Here is a 25,087-nt window from a genome sequence, read left to right as displayed (position 1 = left end):
AACAGATTATGGAATATCTCTTATAAGAACACATTTGTGGTGGTCCATTTGGAGTTATAAGAAGCACTTTGGACTGTTTATAATTGGACTTCAGGGAAGCACTTTTATATGCTAATTTGCCGTATCTAAATGAGCACACTTTATGGCCTTTTTTATTATTGTTTTTTTGTTTGGTTACACATTTTATGCATTGGGTCTTGTGTATTTATTATAGGTTTTATTAGCACAGTGGAATTAGGCTTTTTAGAATTTGGTTAAAATCCAGAGATAGTCCTGCAGTAATCAGGACGATTGGGAAGTAAGCTTACCTACCACTGATCACCTTCAACAGTGCCACAGTTATAATAGTTTTAAATCTGCGCTGAATGGGTGTTTTAAATGTGTTAAATTAAATTAGAAGCGGCTGCACTATAGACAACTAGGTCCAATGGGTTATTTACCTCATTTATGATTAGTTGAGTCAACTTTTTTGTACACTCAATTGAGGCCACCACCTATCTCATTATAGTGACCTTGTACACTTGGTGTGGTAGAAAAGGTGGATTCATCTTAATGTCAACACGATTATACACTAATTGAACTACTAGCCCTGCATATCCAGTTAAATAGTGCCACAGTTAGCAAGAAAATTATTGATAGAGGTTCTAGTTCTTTCCCACTTTCCAAAACAAGCAGAGAGCATTATCTGGAAATCCACCTCTTTTTATCTCTCCAATAGATAAAAGCACTACTCCTGACTATGATTGGATCTTTCCTTCTCCGAAGAAGGTCAGCACCATCTTTGTTCAAGCATCCTTCAGGGTGACAATCGACTACCTGTTCTAAGATGTTGGCCAAGGAATGTCACAATAAGGTAAAGTCTGCTGCTTGTGTTATAGTCTATATGTCCTTGGCTGTGTACACAAATTCTGTTTCACACAGATCAGCCCTTCTGCTGCTGCCTCTTAGCTTGCACAAAAGTTACAATGTCACAACAGCCTTAGTGAGTGTTCACTGGGGAAGAGGTGACTGAGCACATGATTTCTACTGCCTACAGCAGAATGATGACATAATACTCCAAAGATCCCTTAGTTTTATTATTAGTATTATTGACTGAAAATTGTAGACTGATATAGTTTTGTAATGCAACTTACTGAATTATACTGTTGCTGTATACTGTGAAACGCGTTCATACTAACTTGTAAAGTTATAAATAGGTCACTGATGGAAATCCATTAGCCATGAAAACGTGCTAGCACTCAAAAAATTTATTAAATATAACTGAAACCTAAAACAATATGGTCATTTTTAACTATTAACATGACTATTTAGTGACCATTGTGAATACACAGTCAACAATATACAGCATAGAGAATATACAGCATACAGAAAGTCCATGTTGCGAAATTATGTTCAGGATAATTAAACCACAACTAAATGCAAACACAAAAAAAATAGTTATATTATATACTCGGTTATCCTGCATTTATCACTGAAAATGTAATCTGTGATGGAACTAAAGTTGCATTTTGAATCTGATCAAATAAAATTCCCCAGTATTTTAATAACCAAAGATACAAAATGCAAAAAAAAAATATATCCAGTGAGTCTTTAGCAGGTTTGTGTGTATAGTAGACATCTTCATACTGCACCCTGACCACAAACTATAGCTAGGGCTTCCTAGGTTTTTTTGCCTTGGGCAATATCACTCCTCCGGAAACAGTCATATTAGTCAGTAGAAGTCTGAATATATCACAGGAAAAGAAGATGTGGCTGCTTATAGTGGGAACAAGTCTGCAAACTCAAGACACCAAGGTATAAACGTTAACGGAGATGTGACTCATATACACAGCATATCTGATAAACTTTAGGCTTATATTTATTAACCACTAAACTTAAAAGCTAACGGAAGTATGCTATATTAAACTACATTGAACTACAGGAGTGTAACTACCGATATTGGGGCCTCATAGCAAATTTTTTGATGGGCTACTCCAGCGACCTCTCTACTGTCATTGATCTTAACATAGGGTATGTCTAAATACAGGTAGTAGGAGAGTCGGCATAGTTAGTACACTAGTTAGGACAAGAGCTGTGGCTAGATGTTGTCAGGAAATAGTAGGGCACCATTGCATGTAATTCAGTTTTAATCTTCATGTTCCCACTTACTACTCAGTAGCTCACCAGTCTTTTCCAGCATCTCAAATCTCAGGGTCTCAGTGTAAATCCTACATCATCCCTACCCCACAACCACCGTAGCAAGAAAATAGTGAAACAGTGGTTTCAGTATTTTTTTTTATTTTAGTAGTAAGTTAAATAACAAAAAGCAAGACTTATAGTAGCAATAATAATGACCAACACAATATTTTATGCAGAACAAGAAAAAAAACTATCTTGTCAGCTTTTAGTTGAGGAGACAATCTGGGTTTTTACAGACTGGCAAAGGCTATGTTAGGCATACAGGGTTAATTTTAGTGCTGGCTGATCAAAAGCAGGATGACCAGAAGCTTCGAGGGCAATAAATCTCTATTTCTAAGATAGATAAATAAATGATCATTACCGCATAGCCTCTGTGAATAGCAAGGATCTGTGAATAGCAAGGATTCTAAAGTTTCCTCCTGTGCTTCTGACTGAATGATTGACTGGTTGATTGGAAATGTCACAGGGGGTACAGAGTCAGTGTCAACAGCAACTTGATGCTGTCCAAAAAATAGGACTGTACACTTTATTTTCTTCTTTCATTTCTTTATTCTTACTAAGTTATATATGTGTTAAATAAAGTTAATACGCTTCAAGATGAAAGGGTATCCGCCAGCCTTAGAGCTCCGTAAATAGAGAAAAGCTGGAATGAACGAAGCACAGTACATTCAGTAAAGGCATGGCCTAATAGCATAGGGATGTTATGATGTAACAGGGGAATACCCCAATTTGTACTTAACATGGAAACAGCCCTCTATACAATGCGGAACCTAATAGGCTATTTGGTGAAATGTTAATTAATCTTGATGCCACATTAGATGTCATAAGTTTTGTATTTTTGTATTTCAACTATGCAACTTTAATACAAAATTGTCAATTATAAAAAAAAAAATAGGACTGTAGGGGTACTGCAAGCAAACGCACTTGGCCATATTTAGCAAAATGTTCTTAAAAAGTGACTCCAGCCATTTTTTTTTTCATTTTGAAAATAGAAGGGTTATAGCTACTGTCAGGATTTTTTTTTGCTGACTCAGGTTTTGTCGAGGGGACTTCCCCTCAATTCCTAACCTGGTGACAGCTTTGTGACCAGGATACGAAGGAAAAATGTGGAGAGCAGGAAAAAACTAAAGGGTACTATCTTTTCCCCAAACTAACAAAAAACATATTTATTGCTCTCTGTATCCCAGTTAGCGATTTCCCCTCACTCCATGTGCTGCTGAAAACACTCCTACATGGGGCTACAAAACTTGCAGAGATTTCAATACTTTTACTGCTATCAAAAACTAAATAAAAAGTTTTGGCTGGAGATGTACTTTAATAAGAACTGTCCATTATGTAACCAATCATATTTTAATCTGACTGATAAACAGCAGTGAGAGGATAAACCGTTTGAATTGTATTGGTTTCTTTATAGCAATATAGACATCTTATAGTAAACAAATATGGATGAAAAAGGGCAACTGAAATAAAAGGTTTCAGAATCCGGAGTATCATCACTTCTCTACCAAGCAATGTGAACTGCTATGGTTGATTGAATGGCTGCGGAGTGGTCACAGGTTATGGTAGTCATAATTCCAGAATGATGGTCACAGCAGGTAGCAAGAAAGGACAGAAGTAGTAAATATATACATGCAATATAAAGTGACATGGTTATTTCTGTCTGTGCTCTTCAATCCTCTCCCGCAACACCTGCAGGCTCTCTTTGTGCAGTGTCAGTGCTGGAATGTTAGGGCAGCCATTGGGAGAAGATCACTCCTCTGAGGTTGACACACAGCAACAGGTGAGAGAGGGATTCTGGCAGAAGCATAGGTGGATGGTCTCAGAAGCATTTAAACTATGAGTCAAGCAGTAAAGCTGGCAGGTTAAAAATGGTGACCATCACCCCTTCTGGTCCTGACCGGTTCCCCCTCTGCACCGGGCTCCTTAGTGGCCACGTGGGCTGCTACGGCAGTAGTTCCAGCACTGCAGTATGCATTTATTACTATGTAAGAACTGTCTCACATATCTCCCCTGCCATACATTTTCATTCCCTTTTTACATGTGACAGCATATATACCACAGGCTGCATGAAATTGCCTAAAACTGGTATTTTCAATTTTCACTGTAGCTTCACAAAAAGATACATGCTGAAAATCAGTATTAGTTTCCAACCTTGCTAAAATACCAGCAGATACAAATAATCAATGGTCTAGCCATGTTAGGCTTCAAATGTTGTGGATGGACTAGCCACCAAAATTACAAGAGAACTCCAATATGTGTTCAGTGCTGATGTTTACAACACATAAAAACCCCAACCAAAAAGCTAAAGCAAAGTGACACACCCTACCTATAAAAACCTATATCGGAATCTGAAGCAAAATCTTTTTTGGTTTTGGATATTATAGAGAATGGTTATTCTCTATGTTATCCAAAACAATGACTCTTATTGGTGTCTGTGTCATCTCTGAAAAGCTTTCACCTCATTTCCTGCATTTCCTGTCCCAGTGAAAGAAACCGATGAGAGATCCTAGAGAGAGAGGACATACTGTAGGCAGCAACAAAACACTTTCTTTAGTAAAGTGGGGAAAGTTTTTCTTGCTGTCTACTTTGTTGCCCTGGTCACTTCCATTCCCCTTGTTTGTTGTCATGGTGACACATGGATAAAGAACGAGTGAAAGCAATCACAGACAACATCATAACCTGACCAACATTATAACTCTTTTTAAATAAAATGCACCTCAATCTTAGCTGGATTTTAGTCTGGATTTGCATTTGGATGTGTACAGACAAGCGTCTAGCATGTTCCCCTCAGTTTACCTACCATGTTTCCCCCGAAAATAAGACACTGTCTTATATTTTTTTGCCCCAGTATGTCTTATATTACAGGAATCTTGAAAAATAGTGCTAGGTCTTACTTTTGAGGTAGGTCTTATTGACGGGGAAACACGGTATTAGTAAGTAATCTCCATTAACCATGTAATCAGTGCACAATGTGTATAGCTAACTTGCAGTAAATATGCCCCAGTGTTGCATGTTCCATTACGTGTATTATATCTGGTTCCACGGTACCGTGTAATGACCTCCAAGATGAAATATGGAAATGCACAACACAAAGTCCCCTTGTTGGCTGATAGACAACAAAACACAATGAGGGGGATTTATCAAAACTGGAGCAGAGAAAATCTGGAGCAGCTGAGCATGACAACCAATCATCTTCTCCGTTTCATTTTCTAACCTTAACTGAACCCACCTTAGAGAAAAGCTGATTGGGTGCCATGGGCAATTGCTCCAGATTCTGTCTGCCCCAGTTTTGATCAATTCCCCAAATCTGTTTTCAAGGCTCTAATGTGTTACAGTTATCGATTTCTATTGACCTATTCAAATACAGGTTCTTCCACTAACAGACCCAACAATAAACACTACCCTAAAACGTATGTAAAGCCAAAACTTAATTTTTTAGTTTTGTATAGAATTGTGTCAACTGTTTTCTATGTCCCCATTTGGGAGATTCATCCTCATAATTGGTCCAAGTGATCACTGGTTCTGGTACAGAAAGAGATAGAAATTCTAGAATGTTTAGGTTGTTGCAGGAATGAGAGGTACAGGGAAATCTTCCAATGAGTAAACCTGTTCTGGTAACAACTGTCTATCAGTGGATTTGCCTCTCTTTGAAGCGATATTGTCACACTTTCCGCTGCATATCTAGGACAGGAAGTAAATGGTAATCTCTCCAAAGGGACGTAGATATAGGTCTCAACTATTCTCTACTCTATCCAAAACAAAACAAAAATGTACATAGACTTTAATGAGTGACTGCCTTATGGCCTCAGGACAACAAGTGGCAATCTCCACCAGCCACTTATACAATTACAGTATACATGAACACTCCACAGTAAGCCTCAACATACATATGAACTGTTGTTACTGTCTTTATTAGATAAAGCGCTCACTAATTTATCAGTCCAGTAGTAACTTAGCTACAATGAGAAATGTGTAGGCACTCTAACACCTTCCACATGAATAGATGCATAAAAAAGATAGGGCTATTATTACACCAACGTTTTGGCGAGTCACAGCTCACTTTTCTCAAGGCAACTTAAGATATCTTAGATAAGGTCATGTAGATATATGCCTGCTGACTCTGTGATGTTATCCAAACATCAGAAGTTTTGAAAAATGCATGGAACAAACATGCTGGACACATGAATTAATGTGATGGAAGCAGCAATGACATAAATCTATTTCTTAATTAGCTTTGTGGCAAAAATAGAAGAAAACAGATGCTAACCTGTAAATGAGCTTCTATGGCAAATAAAGCAACCAGAAGTTATTTTTTAAAGGAGTTATGTAAATTTTAGCATAATTGTGATTGGGCGTTTTACTTTTGGTGCTTTAGGATCATACATGTGCTATATATGCATAGAAACATTTACAGTAGTCTTAAAGCAACTCTGCCCCTAAAGAAAACAAACAGAAAATAACACCAAAAAAAGACAGTAAAAAGGTTACTAATAGGGCTGCAACAGCTAATCGACATAATCGATTATAATCGATTATTGAAAAAGTTGTCAACTTTTTCAATAATCGATTAATCGGCTTCCGATCAGTTGGCCCTGTTCACAGCTCCACACGCGTTGCGCTGCACCTCCTCCCCACCTCATGCTCGCCGCTGCCAGACCCGCTCGCATCCGCGCTCCACACGCCGCAACCTCCTCCCCGCCTCACATTTCCTGCCCATCCACATCAACGATCGGCACAGGGATGCGAGGAGATGTAGTAAGGAGGAGCAGGTGTGGGGGGATGACAGCTGCTGATAGACAGGTCCGATCTCAGAAGCACGTTGCTGGAAGACTGCTCAGTTAAGCCTGCACTTTCCCACACATGGTGCTCTATAATGTATTGCTGGGATTTGTATTTCTCTATAGCTGATGGTACATTGTGCTGTATATTATACATAGGAATACAAATCCCAGCAATACAGTGTATAATGTATGTATAATGTATTGCTGGGATTTTGTTGTACTCCTCTATAGCTGGTGATATTCTGCATTGCGCTGTATAGAGGACTACAAGTCCCAGCAATAATACATTATACAGCGCAATGCAGAATACCACCAGCTATAGAAGAGTACAACAAATCCCAGCAATAATACATTATAAAGTGGTACAATGCTAAATACCACCAGCTATAGAGGACTACAAAACCCAGCAATAGTACATTATACAGCGCAATGCAGAATGCCGCCAGCTATTATGTACTATTGCTGGGATTTGTTGTATTCCTCTATAGCTGGCGGTATTCTGCATTGTGCTGTATAATGTGCTTTTGCTGGGTTTTGTAGTCCTCTATAGCCGGTGCCATTCTGCATTCATTGCTGTATAATTTTACACTTTCCATTTCACTATATTGCACACCACACTATCTTTTTTTCTTTTTTACTTCCCCCGGTCCAAGCTTGCTCCTGTGATGGACTACAACCTCAATACAAACTAGTAGTCCTATCACTGGAGCCATTTTTTAAACTTTATTTTATAGTTTATCCGATTAACCGATTAATCGAACTCAATAATCGGCTAACTAATCGATTTTGAAAATAATCGTTAGCTGCAGCTCTAGTTACTAATACTTCCCAGTCCCATCACCTTTGACTCCAATCTTCGCTCTTGCAGAGCCACAATCAGATCTTCCTCATCCCGTACTTCTGGGTGTACCAGATGCATGTGTCCACTACTGTGTGCTGAGGTTTCACCCAATGGCCACAAACCACATCACTAGTATTTCCATGCTGTAGGTTAGTTTTTCTCTGCATTGCCGGGAGTTGTAGAGTCATGTGGACCCAAAACATTAAGGGGGCAATTTATCAAAACTGGAGCAGAAAGAATCTGGAGCAGTTGCCCATGGCAATCAATCAGCTTCTCTGTTTAATTTCCAAAGCTTTGTGTGTAAAATCATTAAAATAAATAAAACAAGGGATATATGTATTCACAAGCAACTGTTTTCATCACGTTTTAACAACAAACAAGAGGCCACGGTTGTACCACGGTTGCCTCCAGTCACATCACTGGCCGCATTCAGCCAAGATTGACGCGTCATCTTTGATCCTGATGAAGGGGGCTTGCCCCTGAAATGCGTCAATCTTGGTTGACTGCGGCCGGTGGACAGTGATGTGACCAGAGGCAACCGTGGTACATAGTCGGGGCAATACCATGTTTGGTTGACAGACAGTGTGGCCTCTTGATTGTTGTTAAAGTGTGATAAAAACGTTTGCTTGTGAGTACATATATCCCTTGTTTTATTTATTTTGATTAAACGATTTTACACACAGAGGTGGCGTTCTGTTCCCTTTTGTTTACTATGTTCCTGGTGGAAGCCCCAGAGCCTTGGATGAGCAGCCCCTCAAGTCTGTGTGAAAAACTGTGATAACGATAAAAAAATGTTGAAAACATTGATTATGCAACAGCAAGTGGGTCGTTCAGTTGGCAGCCATTAGCGCCAAGAGTTAAAGAACACTGGAAAAAGAAGCTGATTAGTTACTACGGGCAACTGCTCCAGATTCTGTCTGCTCCAGTTTTCATGAATTCCCCGTTTTTACATTGAAAGAATTGGTGTTTCCCTTAAATTGCAGTTAGGTAGACCCTTTGTAACACCAAAGGATGACAGCCGACTTGAGGTGGAGCCAGATGTGGTAAAAAACTGTGAAGCAAAATCATAGTTGGAAAGGCTCAAGGTGAGGGCAGGTATCAGGCAAACATTTTGCAAAACCAGACAGAAGGTCGGGGCAGACAGAAAACATATCAATCCAAAGCAAAGAGAAGCAGATACTCAGGGAACACATACCTTTGATCGGGCACTGACTGGAATTCTTAAAAGTCTATTCAATCACTCCTAATTGCAGCCAGGTGTGCAAGTGGAGCAGGCTGGTTTTCACAGTTCTCTTTTAACCAAGTGGTTTTTCAATTTTGTTTATCATTAGTTTAGTTATGTTTTGTTACAGTTAATAATCAGTCCTACTGTGCTACTGAAAACACTTTTTTTTTCAGTTTGTACTTTATCTCTTTGAGTATTCATATTGCTTAATCGGTACAGTCAGAAAAGTTCATTTGTGCCCCTTTTGCATCTGTTAAAGGACCTGTGAGTAATGTTTAGAAAGCTTACTCAAACATAGCTCTAAAGCATATGCAGATGGGAGCAATGGAAAACAAATCCAGCTGCCAGCCTGCACACACCCTAAGTAGGCCTCTGCAACAAGTTCTGTAGAAGGAATGTCTGTCTTTGCCCTCTAATGCTCCAAAATCCTGAAACAGTTGCATTGATAATGTTATTACATGTATTTTAAATACAAATATATGTTTTATTAGGAATTAGTCTTTGTAACCACAATAATTGGTGCCTAGCCTAAACTAACATTGGTAGGATAAAAAGTTTTCCTATGCAAAGTGTCCTTTCCAGTCTTCCAATAGTAAAATACTACCAGCTAGAAAGCCTTGAAACCTGGCCAATAATGTACAACAGTCCAATATATGAAACTAAAACAGAAATCTGGACAAACTGCTAAATACACTGAAATACTTATATATGAACTGTTGTATATGCCAGAGTTGCTATTACGTTCAGCCTATCATGACCTTCTGCCATATGATCTCATATCCAGGTCAGTGACTTCACTTTAATGTTATGCTGTACAGCTTGGTTTCCAGCCTGCTGATTGGACAATGAATGAAAATAAGCACACTGATGAAGTCGTCACTCTGGTCTTTAGTCCTGTATGCAAATTGTTGACTGGAAGCACCGGACAGAAACCATGGAGTTTTGACTGACACAGGGAACGAACCCTCCCTCTCCCAGTGTGGCTGCTGCTGTACAGGAATTACATGCGGCTGTTACCAGAACAGGTCCAACGTTCAAAACAAAAAAACCCCATAAAAAACACATGTATGGATTTTTTAGATTTATACAAACATTAACTGAAAACACTAATGTCACACCAGAAGAAAAAATAGATAAATCCTTAAATACCTTACTTATTTCTGGATGCCTCCTGCTTCCTGTTGCTGATGTCAATGGGCCTAGGAATCCGTATCTCATGCGAAGATGCTCCAGCAATGTGCAGGAGCACATTCTTGCAGGTTGGAAACCTCAGCTTTTTTTCAGCATCCTGAAAGAAGGCCCAGTGACATCAGCAACAGGAGGACATGAAGGCTCCAAAAGCCGAATGTGAAAGTTAAATAATTTTCCAAATTTTTCTTCTATTGTTTTATGATTTAAATCTTTCAATTAATGTTTTACATGGGAAGGTAGGGGGGCTCCAGGATAAGCAAATGGCTGTGACATCAGTGGATTTCTAACTTTTCGATACACTGATGGTTGCCTGGATTACTGTAATATGTGTAATCTGCAGCCCTTTTTAAATCTGGACTTTATCCAGTATTCTCTAATGCTTTCTCTTCTGCATGCACATAAATGATACAAGTGGAAGCCCTAAAAAATTTAACTCAGCACTAACAGGCAAACTTTGGTCTGTAGACAAGAATGCTTTGATAGTGATCAAGCTGCTTACTTCCTCATTCTAAATCCAACAGCCCGCCAAAATCAAAGGGAAGCATCTGTAAGAGACTTATTACTCTACCAAGGAGAAAACAAATCACAAGAGAAGAGCTTTTATAGTATGTTGCTAAGAGATGTTTCTGGCGAGTACTGATTGTCATGTTTTCCTGGAGAAAGAAAGTTAATTGTAGTTGATGATACCTTTTAGTGAGCATTCATTATAAATGATGTAAAGGCCATTCTTAGGAAATGTTTCTTTTCAAAAGCTAATCATCAGAAGACAACTTCCACAAACATAACTGCAGCTTTCCTCCACAGAAATATGTAAAGTCTGCAAATTTCCATGTGCCAGAAAAGATGTATACTGTATTTCACACATACTGACAGGGAGCATGCAGAGAGCAGACTGAGCAGAGTTGCTCTTTCTTCATTGTCTAGTCAGCAGGATGTGAACAGGAAGGTGACACTGCTGTATTAGTTAACTTTAATAGAGAAAGTGGTGTCAACCTCCTAACTGCGCAGAAGTAAAAGATAATAGATAATAGAATCATTAAAGTAGAAAAGAATTACACATCATTTGGCAGATAGTTTAGTTCCAAAAAAAAATTTTTAGGTGTGTGTTTAGGTATATGGAGTTCAGCTTTAATACTGGAGCAAATTATGCTTCTAGGCAAAGGTAGCAAAAGCTCTACCACTGTTAAAGCCTTGGTCACCTTATGTAGCTTAAGGTAGATAATTTATTTGTATGTGGTGGTAGCCAATCTGTTTTTCTTTTTCATTTAAATAAGTTCAGATTATAGCTGATTAGACTCTTGCATCAACCAAATTATTTCAAGGGGCACCAGTTTCTTGGCAGGGCCTTACACTGAAGCTGCCCTGCTGCTTACCATACCTCTATCCACTCAGGTCCTCTGTCCACTTAGGCTCACACACACTTCCACATTTAACAGTTCTAGCTCACAAATGTCCCTTTTGGTGTTACCATCTTCCAGCTGCTTTTCTAGGATTGGCTAAGCATAATTTACATGAAGCTGCATACTCTCTATGGATACCAATCATGGGAAACAGACAACAGGATCCTTTCGGAATCAGAATCAACTGAGCAGACCCTGCTCTCATCAGGCCCCTTAGGGGGTCACTTTGAAAAATACTATTTCTCGCAAAATCACTAATTATTGCATGAGTGTACAAATGGGAAATGCTATTTATGTACAATGTTGTTCCAGGGCACACTGTGTATATATCTGAAGGAATTAAGCACTGTTCAGGATTTACAGTCTATGTGTAATTCCTTTTTGTACTTCTTTAAATCCACAGATGAAAATGAAATTTGGTATGCATGTGGTTTAGTGCAAAAATGCATGTGTTGCTTAGACACATGTGGTATTTTGCTACACCCTGAACTTTTATGTTGAAGAGCTGTTGAGTGTATAACACCCTGTTTTGGTAAGGTATAGACACCATAGTGTATCTGTGTATTTCCTTAACTGTATATTCCACAGACATAAAAAAGGTCATCAGTGAATCCTGCCACCCACACTATATTAAAGAGGAACTATACCCACCAACTTAATGTCTCCCAAAACAGTTACTTTTAAGGCATGCCAACTGTCAAAGTTGCCAGTGTGCTTATTTAACCTCTCAAAAGAACTTTCAAGCCTTCCAATAGCTGGTGTCATAGCTGATCACATGGGCAGCACCATGGCAACTGCAATCCAAATAGAGGCTAAGAAGGCACCTCTGTTGGCTATAAGGGATAGGAGGTTGTAGTTGCCCTTTAAGTTGTTTTTTTTTATCTCCAGTTGTATACTACCATGAATTTCTGAAACTTCAAATACTTTCTGATCTGTGCAGTTCTTAAGCTCTGTAAGTAACACATCCCACATTTTTTGTAGGCAGCAATGGGGAAGTAAATTAAGGAACCATTTATAAAGCAGCAGTACATGCTTACCCTAGTCATACCACTGCTTTAAAACAATTTAAAAGTCAAAAAGCACATTTATAAAACAGTGGTGTGCTTTAGAATTGTGCTTAGCACGATGCCTTAATAATAGGTGTGAAGACATTACACATGGCCTGCTAAATTGACCAACCTCTTCAATTATGTCTTGCTTTGCTTCGTTAAGCAGAGAGATCTCCATGACATACCATAGGCTTCACACTGCAGCATCTTTTTTTTTTTTTTATGAAAGAGCAGTAAAATGCAGGCCATGGCATGGATCAACATTGTGGTATATAGTAAATAGCGGTATCTACTCCCTGTTGTAAATCAAAGTAATTCCATAGGGATTTGATGTAGGTGAGACTACAGTTCTAAATTGATAAACTGCAATATCAAAAAATAATAGATTGTATGGACTGAGAATTATACTAACACACAGTTACAAAATGTACAGGCCCCCTTACTATTTGCTATCTTGGAGTCCTTTCCTGAAACTGTAAAAAGTTGGAAACGACAAGTGAACACCGGTGTGTATAAACAGCAATCTAAATAAAGGCCCTCATATCCAAAAATACCCAATGATATGGAGAAAGATGCCCTTACTATCAACAAACACAAACTATATGGACAAAGCCTCAAGGTCAAATTACACCGCATGAGTGCGAATGGGGCCCTTTCTCCCCGCTCTGTTCCATTGCATTACATTGCACTAATAAAAAAAAGTAGGGCATACCATACTTTTTTTTAGCTCAACGTAACACAATGGATCCAGTGTGAACTAGCCCCATTCACACCCATTTTATTTTTCCGGTGCCCTTCCAATTAGCATTAGTTGAAAAAAGGATCGCAACACAACAGATCAGAAGGAAATCAGAAAGTACAATTAAAAGTCAACCGATGACTAATAACCGAGATCTACAAAGATCTACAAACGCATCAGATAAACACATATCTTTGCTATAACAATGTACCATTTCAACACCAATTGAAAGCCATTTTATATAACAAGTGCCTTTTCAAAAATGTAATTCTTTGTTTACCAACAGACACTGTATAAATTCTCTGCCAGCGCTGTTTCTCAAGCCAGAGCAGTGTCCAAAGCTTATTTCAGCCAACTGCACATGATGCCAGTGCTGATCTGAGGAATGATTAGGCGTAACACTGGCATCTGCCTGGCAGATAGACCTAAGTGAAGATAGGGACACAGGAGATTACCTGTTATTGTTCAAGGCCTGAACGTTCCTAACATGGACTTCTAATACTTACAAGTTTTCAGTGAAAAAATTGTAAATGTTTCAGCAATATTTTAGAGCAACAACATATATTTAAAAGGAAGCTGCAACATTCAGGAGTGGCATTTTCTAACAGCTGTCTTCCTGACCAGTAATGTCAGAGAGTAAACATGCCAACTGTTATATAAATGTCAACATGATATGCAGTTGTTACATGTACAAGTCTGTAAATGGTATCAGTAGATATTCCACACACTGAAAGTAATTTGTCTTATAGTATTCTTAAATGGGCAGATGTCTGTAGCTGCACAAACCATCCCATAGCACAACTGAAATTAATTTGTCAAGATAAAATCCTTTATAAGCTTTGGCAACGAAAAAAAAAAGCATTTGCAGGAAATCTCGAATATACAGTATACAAGTGCCCCCATGCTATGGCTCTCTAAAATGCTACAATGGAGTAACTGTTAATCCTGTCAGTAATACTGTAGTGAGTTTACAATCCTGCCTCCCTGCCTGGGTTCTCTTCTGCTGCAATAAAATGATGAGCAATGTTGTCAGCCTTGCTCGGTTCTCTTTTGCTGGACTACAGAATGCTTTCCCTTTTCCTCAAATCCACAACATACGGGGGTCATGTAGGTGGTGATTTACTAAAGCAAAGAGGTTGTTCACTTTGCAAGGGAATTTGCACTTGGCAGTGGACTTTCTCCTTAGTTTAGTGAATGTGGTGAAGCTCTGCTGACTTTCATCACCCAATCATGTGCAAACAAAAATACAGTTTTGTTTTAATTTTCCTTGTACATGCTTGGGTATTTCTTTATAAAGTGACATTTCTCTACATGAAAAGTGAACAGCTTATTTGCTTTTAGAAAATAGGGACCACAGTGTTGTCAGCTCAAACAGGAAGTTAGGAGATCATTGGATTTCTGGCAGGTCAACTAATATTTTATTTTAATTGCAGCATTTGTAAAATGATAAAACATTGGGGAAATGCGCATGTATTGTACAGATGTGCTGCATTTTGTTTTGGTTTTTTTACTTTTGCTTAGGTCAGGAATTCCTGACTCTTGGAGTTCAGAGATTGTTGTGCCCTGACCATAAGATAACCAACAGTAAGACAACTGAAACAAAAGCAATGTCTTGGTTACTATTGGAATAATAAAATGAAGCCCTAGGCAAATGGTTAATGTTCTCTGTATGCCTTTCAAACACTTACTTTTGCATACCTATACTGTATATACAGAGCTCTGTATTTATATAGTATGCTGGCCAATGGTGCTCAATTTAAAAAGATCACAGAACAATACGGTGAAGCACTTAGCAGTTCATTTAGGATTATGGCTATTAAATTGTACTTTTGCCACTATGCATATGCTCCATTATGGAAAGAAGGCATTTACATCCAAAGGCACCAGCCAACATTTTTACCCTTAAAATCTTTTTAGCACATAATTAATACCTTTGTTTATAACATGTGACACATATTGCAAGTCATAAATTTTCATGTCTAGAAATGAGTGGTCCAAGGGAAACAAAAAAATTAAACAATTACAGAATATATTCTGTTTTAAACTGAATGTAATTTTAATATACATTGCCTTAGTTACAAAATGAAACACAAAGCATTAATTCATATTTAGCGGTCTCTTAGTGGTGACACCCTTGAGTGCCTTCACGCCAGAGCAAGGTAGCTATAACTATTTGTGTCAACTGTATTTAATAGAGCAACTACAAAATAACAAAACAAACAAGCCTTACCACCGCTAATGGCAGACTCATTTTTCAGCTTGTACTTTGCAAATTTGTCTGCTTATGAATGGTTTATTTACCAAGTAATTTTGGTATTTAAAAATTAGTCAGGTTCACAACTTATAACATTTCTACAAAATCTAAAAGGTGATAAACACGTGCCTCCAATATAGATAAATTAAATGTGCTCTCTTTTTGTGTTTCTTATTAAAGTTGGCACTGAAATTTATAACTGAAAAATGATCAGTTGCTAAAGTCTATGAACACTTTCATTCAGTGTAAAATCAAGCTTCCTTGTTCACAAGGGCATGCCCCATTAGACTATAGACAGAAAGATATAACCTTTCCATATCTGGACTGGAACTGTAGAAATAGATGGATAGTTCCAAAAGTTTTTTCTGATGTCTATGCAAATTTGCCCCCTTGTGCACCTTCCTGCAGAAAGACTCTGCAATCTTTACAGATGACATGCCAACGGCAGTGACCTTTATGCAATACATACTTATCTCTAAGGCTGAATGACTGCAGAAACCCAACAACAAATTAAAATGGCACTAAACTTAGGAATTCAATCTTAAAAATGCATTCAGGTAGCTTAAAGGAGAACTATGAGGTGAGTGATTTCCACTCACCTCATAGTTCTAGCTGACCTGTGACAATGAGACTGTCACAGGTCGGCTCAGTAGATCGGGAGGTGAGCGAACACATACCGGGTTCGCTCACCTCTTGATCCTGCCACTGCTCTCTGCCGTGACAGGGGGAGGGGCTGGATTCCCCTCTCCCCGCTCCGATCTGCCAGCGCTGACTGGCGGAACGGACGGGGGAGGGGGCTGGTACAGCTGGCTCTGCCTCTAGATAGGCAGAGCCAGCTGTCACTCACGCAGCTGGGCGGATCTCGACGTCCATGTCGGGATCCGCTCCGGCGTCTCAGTATACCGCGAGCTGTAGCTCGCGGTATACTGAGCTTAGGGTAATGGGAGGACGCTAGTTTGTGTCCTCCCGTTACCCTAAGGAGAACTATGGGGAAAAACACTGACCCCATAGTTCTCCTTTAACTGTTAACACAAATGTATCTTATTTTTGTATCACTCAGCTGTGTTAACTCAGTGTTATGAATATAAGGTTTACTTCAGAATAAAACTGCATGCACATTTTTTTGCAATTGCACTGCATTGGAACGGACAGCATTGCAGTACCGTGCGTTCCAGTGCAGGTGGTCACACTGCGGGTGGGAGGCGCATTTGGGGTGCCATTAAAATGAATGGCACTGCCACACACATCCCACTGCCACACACAGCAGAATTGTCAGGCCAAAACCCAAAATGATTTTTTTCCGACCTTTTATAAAAAAAAAAATTTAATAATTGTATTGTAAGCACATGGCGCTTAAATAGCTTCAGCCAGGGAATGACAGCTGCCAGTGGCAAGATTCCACAGACGGCAGCTGAATGTAAATACAGCAGGTAGAGGGTTGCTGCAATAGCCAGCCTGCTATTGGCCATTTCAAATTGCAATAGCCAATAGCAGGCTGGCTATTGCACCCACCCACTGCTTGCTGTGCCCTACTCCCAGCATGGAGGAGAGAACTGCGGGATCCAGATAACTAATCAATAATGAGACTAGTTGACCACTATTCTCCTTATCGATTTATTATTGATTAATTGATTAATAGGTTGCAGCCCTAATAGGCTATAACTTCAATACAAATTAGTAAACGCAATGTGGGATTGTAGCCTGTCACAGGAGTAAGCTTGGAGCGATGGCTACTTTACAATGCACACATGGACCATGGGGACCAAAAGTAGCCACCCTCCAGAAGGAAGGACAGTGTCAGCACCAATTTAGAGATGATTTGAGGATCTAGAGCCGAGTGATACACAAATAAGTTACATTTTTCTTAATAGTTAACTTAGAACTTAGATGCATTTTTAAGATTTAATTCCTGAGCTTAGTGTCACTTTAAGTATATTTATACTTTTACATAGCTGCTTGATTTTGGTCATCATTTAGATTCCAACCAAAACATAACTATTCTTAGGAGTGTTTTGGTGAATGTGAAGTAAAGAAGTCCAAACATGCAAAGACTGGACTGCATGAGACTCCTTCTAGGTTGTGGTTGGCCTTACTTAGGTGTAGCTCTCCTTGGAGATGGTCAAATCTGATAGTTAGGACATTTAACTATTCAGAATCTAAACTCTCACTCATCTTTAAAAGGCAAAGGTTATCCATATACTCAACTGTATGAACAAATTACCAGGACAGACTTTTACCGCACCTCAGCACCAGTGTTTTTTATGAACAAATGTTCGGTGTAATTTTATATATCACGGAATTTCATACTATGTAGAGGCTGAATAGTGATGAGTAGCTCTTAAAGTTTAAAAAAAATGCTGACTGGCAGGGTTTCTATGACAGAAGATACTGAGCCAAAAAACCTCTTGCTGCTATTCAGTATTTTTTTCTGTACACTGAGCCGCGTATGTGCAGTTCAATGCACATATTCGGCATGCCAAGATGAAATAACTCCTGTGCGCATGCAAGGGAGTTACATCACCAAGGCCCAATTTTTTTACTTCTTCTATATATTGTTTGAATATTTGAAATCCAGACAGATTCATTGAGCTATGCGCGATTAAATCACCCTCAAAAGTGTGCACTCTTAACAATGTATACATACAAGCATTATCACCAAGCGAAGACTAAACCTCTGCTGCCAGCACTAGCCAATTAAATTATCACTGACAAACAAAATAAGTGCACTTACTGAAAAGTCATCTTCAGGAAATAACACCAGATCTTTCAGGGGGTCATTAGAATATGTATTTTCCAGTTCTGTAATAGCAGATTCATAATCCAATGGCTCTAACAGTTTAGGCTTTTCATGCTGGAAAAAAAAATGCAACATTAAAAAATAACATAATAATTTAAATCAATTAATCAAAAACATATAAAAAACATGTAAAATCTCAAAGTGTCATGAGTGGCATACAGAGTCCTATAGGGCCCCATTCACACCAGGGTGACAGCGTTTCAGCACGTTTTACGCTTGCTCTTTTGTAAGCGCATTTTTATGCACGTTTTAGCACTGACATGCAATTAAAAGCGCGCAAAAATGCGCTGATCAGAGGCGGTCTGCTGGTGGCAGAGGCCGGGGCCCAGCATTACCTGTCCGGACGTGGAGGAGGCCGGTGCTTTGCTTCCCCAGTCCAGAGGTGGATGAGGCCTGGGCCCAGCATTGCCAGTCCAGAGGTGGAGAAGGACAGAGGCCCAGCAGTCACCTTCCAGAGGTGGAAAAGGCTGAGGCCCAGCACCGCTGGTCCCGCGGTAGAAGAGACCAGAGCCCAGCAGCAGCTAAGAGGAGCTGCATGTGTAGGGAAAGGGCCCCTGATCAGCCCACCCGAGACCCTGCAGAGCCCACCATAGAAAGTATCAGGTGGGCTGTGCAGGATCTATGGTGTTCTCTGCAGGGTCACTCTCAGGTGGGCTTTGCAGGGGTCTCAGCTGGTCCAGAGCCCAGTGCGTTACTAAGTCCAGAGGCCAGTGCCTTCCTAAGTCCAGTGCGTTTCTAAGTCCAGTGTGTTCTTAAGCCCTGAGTCCAGGGCGTTCCGAAGTTCAGAGTCAAGTGCGTTCCTAAGTCCTGAGTCCAGTGCGTTCTTAAGTCCAGAGCAGTCCTGAGTCCAGTGCATTCCTAAGTCCAGTGCGTTCCTAAGTCCAGATTCAAGTGTGGTTTCTAAGTCCAGAGTCAAGTGCGCTCCTGAGTCCAGTGCATTCCTAATTCCAGAACCCGTTGCGTTCCTAAGTCCTGAGTCCAGGGCGTTCCGAAGTCCCAAGCTCAGTGTGTTCCTAAGTCCAGAGTCCAATTCATATACTGTTCTGCATTGCTGTATAATGTATTGCTGGGATTTGTAGTCTCTATACAGCCAGTGCCATTCTGCATTAGAGTGTAAGCTCCTCTGTACAGAAACAAATGTGACTGAATATTTGAAATCCAGACAGATTCATTGAGCTATGCGCGATTAAATCACCCTCAAAAGTGTGCACTCTTAACAATGTATACATACAAGCATTATCACCAAGCGAAGACTAAACCTCTGCTGCCAGCACTAGCCAATTAAATTATCACTGACAAACAAAATAAGTGCACTTACTGAAAAGTCATCTTCAGGAAATAACACCAGATCTTTCAGGGGGTCATTAGAATATGTATTTTCCAGTTCTGTAATAGCAGATTCATAATCCAATGGCTCTAACAGTTTAGGCTTTTCATGCTGGAAAAAAAAATGCAACATTAAAAAATAACATAATAATTTAAATCAATTAATCAAAAACATATAAAAAACATGTAAAATCTCAAAGTGTCATGAGTGGCATACAGAGTCCTATAGGGCCCCATTCACACCAGGGTGACAGCGTTTCAGCACGTTTTACGCTTGCTCTTTTGTAAGCGCATTTTTATGCACGTTTTAGCACTGACATGCAATTAAAAGCGCGCAAAAATGCGCTGATCAGAGGCGGTCTGCTGGTGGCAGAGGCCGGGGCCCAGCATTACCTGTCCGGACGTGGAGGAGGCCGGTGCTTTGCTTCCCCAGTCCAGAGGTGGATGAGGCCTGGGCCCAGCATTGCCAGTCCAGAGGTGGAGAAGGACAGAGGCCCAGCAGTCACCTTCCAGAGGTGGAAAAGGCTGAGGCCCAGCACCGCTGGTCCCGCGGTAGAAGAGACCAGAGCCCAGCAGCAGCTAAGAGGAGCTGCATGTGTAGGGAAAGGGCCCCTGATCAGCCCACCCGAGACCCTGCAGAGCCCACCATAGAAAGTATCAGGTGGGCTGTGCAGGATCTATGGTGTTCTCTGCAGGGTCACTCTCAGGTGGGCTTTGCAGGGGTCTCAGCTGGTCCAGAGCCCAGTGCGTTACTAAGTCCAGAGGCCAGTGCCTTCCTAAGTCCAGTGCGTTTCTAAGTCCAGTGTGTTCTTAAGCCCTGAGTCCAGGGCGTTCCGAAGTTCAGAGTCAAGTGCGTTCCTAAGTCCTGAGTCCAGTGCGTTCTTAAGTCCAGAGCAGTCCTGAGTCCAGTGCATTCCTAAGTCCAGTGCGTTCCTAAGTCCAGATTCAAGTGTGGTTTCTAAGTCCAGAGTCAAGTGCGCTCCTGAGTCCAGTGCATTCCTAATTCCAGAACCCGTTGCGTTCCTAAGTCCTGAGTCCAGGGCGTTCCGAAGTCCCAAGCTCAGTGTGTTCCTAAGTCCAGAGTCCAATTCATATACTGTTCTGCATTGCTGTATAATGTATTGCTGGGATTTGTAGTCTCTATACAGCCAGTGCCATTCTGCATTAGAGTGTAAGCTCCTCTGTACAGAAACAAATGTGACTGGCTCAGTGTTCTCTGTACAGCACTGCAGTATATGTCAGAGCTATATAAATGTATAATAGTGTGAGACTGTGGGGGGACATTAGAGTGTAAGCTACACTGGTGCAGAGGCTGCCGGGGGTGGTTAGAGGGCCAGTGAGATCCGCACCCCCCCTTGGGAGAGGGAAGGGGGGGCCAAGATAAATTCTTGCACCGGGCCTTCTGTTCCTTAGGTCTGCCACTGGTGCAGCTTACATGCTGTGTACACAGAGGCTGATAATAGTAGATATGACAAGTCTACACAAGCTTTACATGTGTGTCATTATGCAGTTAATATAAACTACTGAAAAGTAACAAATTGCCTAAAATGAAAATGGAATTCCAGTAAATTCCTTTTTTTTTATATAGTGGGAAAGGTTAGAATCTCTGTCAAAGTTTTATTGCTGTTTGTATCTCCGTTGGGGTAGTTTCCCCTGACTTTCTGCAGCAGGGGCAGTGCTCAGTAGAACAGGAAGTGATGGGAGATCACCTGTAAGAGGACAAAGACAGCAATAAAAAATTTTTTATGGGAGAAAAGATCTTGGCACTGTATGCTGTGAATGAAAAAAAAAAGCTTTATGCTCCAAGGTAACTGGAAAATGCAGTTCTATATATAACGTACCATACCTATAATATAAAAATCTTTACTTTGTTTCACACAAGAAATATTTTACAACAAAACATATGCTTGCCAGTTCCATAATATTAAAAAAATTAAAAAGTAGATTATAATAATATATTTTGTTTTTAATATTATTCTGCTTACAGTTAGGCACATGTTTTGATGTAAAATATGTCTGTGCAAAATCATTTGTTCATTTTAATATCATAGGTATTCTGTCCCATATAGTCCTTTTTAATTTTGCCAGTTCCAGCAATAAAACCTGTTTTACTCTAGTGTAGTAACAGCTCAAGGTTTGTTTGTTTTTACAGATACTTCACCATAACAAAAATTAGGCTGCAACAATGATTATACTGTCTAATATACAACACTAATAAAGTCTTAGTTACATTTTAGCAGCTATATTTGCAATCCATCCATATGTTCCAATTAAATCATATTATTTTGAAAGTATGAATGCTCTGGACGGCTGCCATTTTTTTGTGCATTTTATTAAGATTTAGAAGACAAAGCTTTAGCTACACTCAAATTTATTTGTACTGTTATACAACACAGAAACAGAAATCAAACTACAAAACTTCTCACCCTCATCACTTTATTCTGTCTGTCTCAAAACATACAGTGCTCAAATTGCTGGATACACACTTGTCAAGTCTTCTTTAGACTCTGCACCTTTACACATCTCTATAATCTAGCCTTCACTATCTGACACTTTATAATTCTTACCAGCTCGGCTACAAGTCCTTCTTTACACAGAGATCTCAGCAATATAAACCACAGTCTTGTTTATCACACTTTCAATCTCTCTAATGTCACTTCTTCTGATCTCTCTGGTTCCCAGTACAATAGCACATTAACACCTGTGCTGCTTAGCCCTTGCGAAGTTACAGTTCCCAGGCACTACCATGTATGAGTGCCCAAATACAAGTAGTCACAATCTGGTTTAAACCGCATTGTTTTATACAAATATGAGCTCTATTACTTGTTCTGAACATTGCCAATCAAACTTTTGTCCCACAGTCAAATCGTCCTAAATTGCTAACCCTAATAGACTATTATCTACATTCAATTCCCTCTTTAATTGAACCCCTCATACCACAACAACTGATTTAACTACCCAAAATATTAATACAAAATCTTAATTAATAATCATAATTTATAATAATACAAGACCAGACATCTTAATACCCAAATTACGGCTCCTCAGCCCACACCATCTACCTACTGCTCCGATACTACCAGCACTCAGCCCACCCGTTTTAATTTTAACTCTATCCTTAGCTTTCAGTGACTGTAGTTGTAAGTCACCACTCTTCTGTTTTCACCTCTTCCTACAAACTTTGCTTGACCCAGTAAAGTTTTACCTATTTGATGCCTGGAGCTCTGCTGTGCCACCTGAGCTAACAGGACAGTTCAACCTGTCCCTCTCCACAAGTGTCTTACCCTCAACTTTCAACTATGCAATCATACTCCTAGCTATCTCCCTATTTTTCCTCTTCCATTAAGGTCCAAGCTGCTTGAACACATACAACTGACTAACCCTCTTCCTCACGTCCAACTCACCTCTTGACTTCCTTCAGTGTGGCTTCTGCTGTTATGTAACAGCAATCCTACTCACAAAAGTGACAAATGTCCCGTCACAAAAAGGAATGGTGATTTTTTTCCTAATTTTTGGCCCCAGAATCTCGTTTATGTTTGACTATACTAATCACCCTCTGCTATTGCAAACACTAAATTCATGTGCCATACATTTTTGCACATTTGTGATTCTTCAGTGATCCCTTCATCTTTCACACCCATCTTTGTCTGTGAAATCAAGGTTCAGTGCTGCTCCAAATAATTGTCTCTGTTTACATAACTTCTTTTGGCAAACCTGTAGTTCACCAAACTTTTAATGCCCTCACCACTCATAACCTCTTCCTATGCACAGCTACAATTTTCTTTAGAGCAGTCCCCATTATCCTGATTTCTGTTCCCTGATAGACTAGCCTCCAAATGTAAATGCTTTAAAGTGTCCCTTAAACCCAGCTGATTAAAAACTGAACATCTATCTTTCTCTTCACTAAAACAGCTCATCAGCAAATAGACAACTACAGTAATCTGCAACCACTATCAGCTTCTTTCTTAGTATCTCCAATACTACCCTATTTCTTAGATTGTAACCTTGCACTGCCAGGGTCCTCTTTTCTCATGTATTTGTAGTTGCTTTGTCTGAAATCTGTAATTTACACCCTTATGATATTTAATACACACACATATGCCTAATACACAAAAAAGTTATAATAATGGTTTCGTTAAACAAAGGGGGCACCAGTAATAAGCTAAAAAAAATCTTTAACAACTCTTGCAAAATTGCATTTAATTTTAGGTGTGCAAATAATATGCGTTTCAATTACGAGATGGCTATACAAATACTTTGAATGAACAAATTGAATAAACCTAGACCAAGGCCACTAAAAAAATTTTGAGTATCATATCCTTCAGTCTATAATGAGGAACTAAAAAGGGAAGATAGGATATGCACCAATGGTATAAAACATTATGTTTGATAAGTATGCAATTACACATGGGCACTATTAAATCTGTATTTGTACAGGCAGGCATCATATTGCTGCATTCATTGAGCAACTGTAAAGCTTGGTTCCCAGGAGCCTTGCATTCAATTAAATATACTATTACTGCCAAATCTAGTACTGGGATCATTTGCAATATATTGTTATCGTCTTTATTCATTTATTTTGTTTATTAATACCCTAAAGAATCCATCGTTCAACATCAAAATTACAATACTGACAAATGAAAGCATGTGAACATTATGCTGGAGCTGCTAAGAATATGTCAGAGTTAATGAAAGTCATGACGTTATTTCTTTGCTCTTTAAAATAAGCACCTACATATTTAAAAATTCTTACACCACTAAGGAAACTTACAAATCTTGTACAGACTATTGATTTTCATAAACTATTACTGAAGGCAGAAGGAGACAACAAGGGAATGGTACTATTTTCAATTTGCTTACTCAATAGTAAGTCCGATGTGCGTTGGGAACTATTGATCCCAGCTAAGCCCACTTGGTTTTAAATAGGTTGCATCCTGTAAATCTTCTGAATGTTTTACATATTTATCAATAAATGCTATTAAAACCCCTTTTACAAAAGACAGCTCATAAAAAGTATATAACTTGCATATTGTGACCCCTTAAACATATTAAATTTAGTCTGGCTTCAGTCAGAAATGCTACTAAAAATAAACATTTAAAAGACAGATATATTGAGCTCTATCACATGCTTCATGTATGCTTGTAGGTGCAATAATCAGGGTGCCAAACATGACAGTATTATTCACATTAGCACCAGAACTTGTAGATATATAAGAACGCTGGTGGACATGCTGGACCAGCTCTGGAGCTGAAGCAAGCTGGTGGTGGTTGTAATGGGGGGGGGGGGGGGGGGGTGTTCGGGGAGG

At 39.5% G+C, this 25,087-nt stretch overlaps 1 protein-coding gene across 1 annotated transcript in view; it reads right to left on the bottom strand.

Moving 5' to 3' along the window:
- The window catches only part of DOCK10 (dedicator of cytokinesis 10), a 203,496-nt gene that overhangs the window by 126,551 nt on the left and 51,858 nt on the right, over window positions 1–25,087 (bottom strand). Inside the window, exon 2 of the mRNA XM_018555626.1 lies at window positions 19,774–19,893. Within this exon, the coding sequence (XP_018411128.1) occupies window positions 19,774–19,893 (120 nt within the window). The remainder of the gene's footprint in view (window positions 1–19,773; window positions 19,894–25,087) is intronic.

Source organism: Nanorana parkeri, unplaced genomic scaffold (genome assembly GCF_000935625.1).
Source record: "Nanorana parkeri isolate BGI_ZX_2015 unplaced genomic scaffold, ASM93562v1 scaffold205, whole genome shotgun sequence".
NCBI lineage: Eukaryota > Metazoa > Chordata > Amphibia > Anura > Dicroglossidae > Nanorana > Nanorana parkeri.
This window is presented reverse-complemented; position numbering and strand designations above follow the sequence as displayed.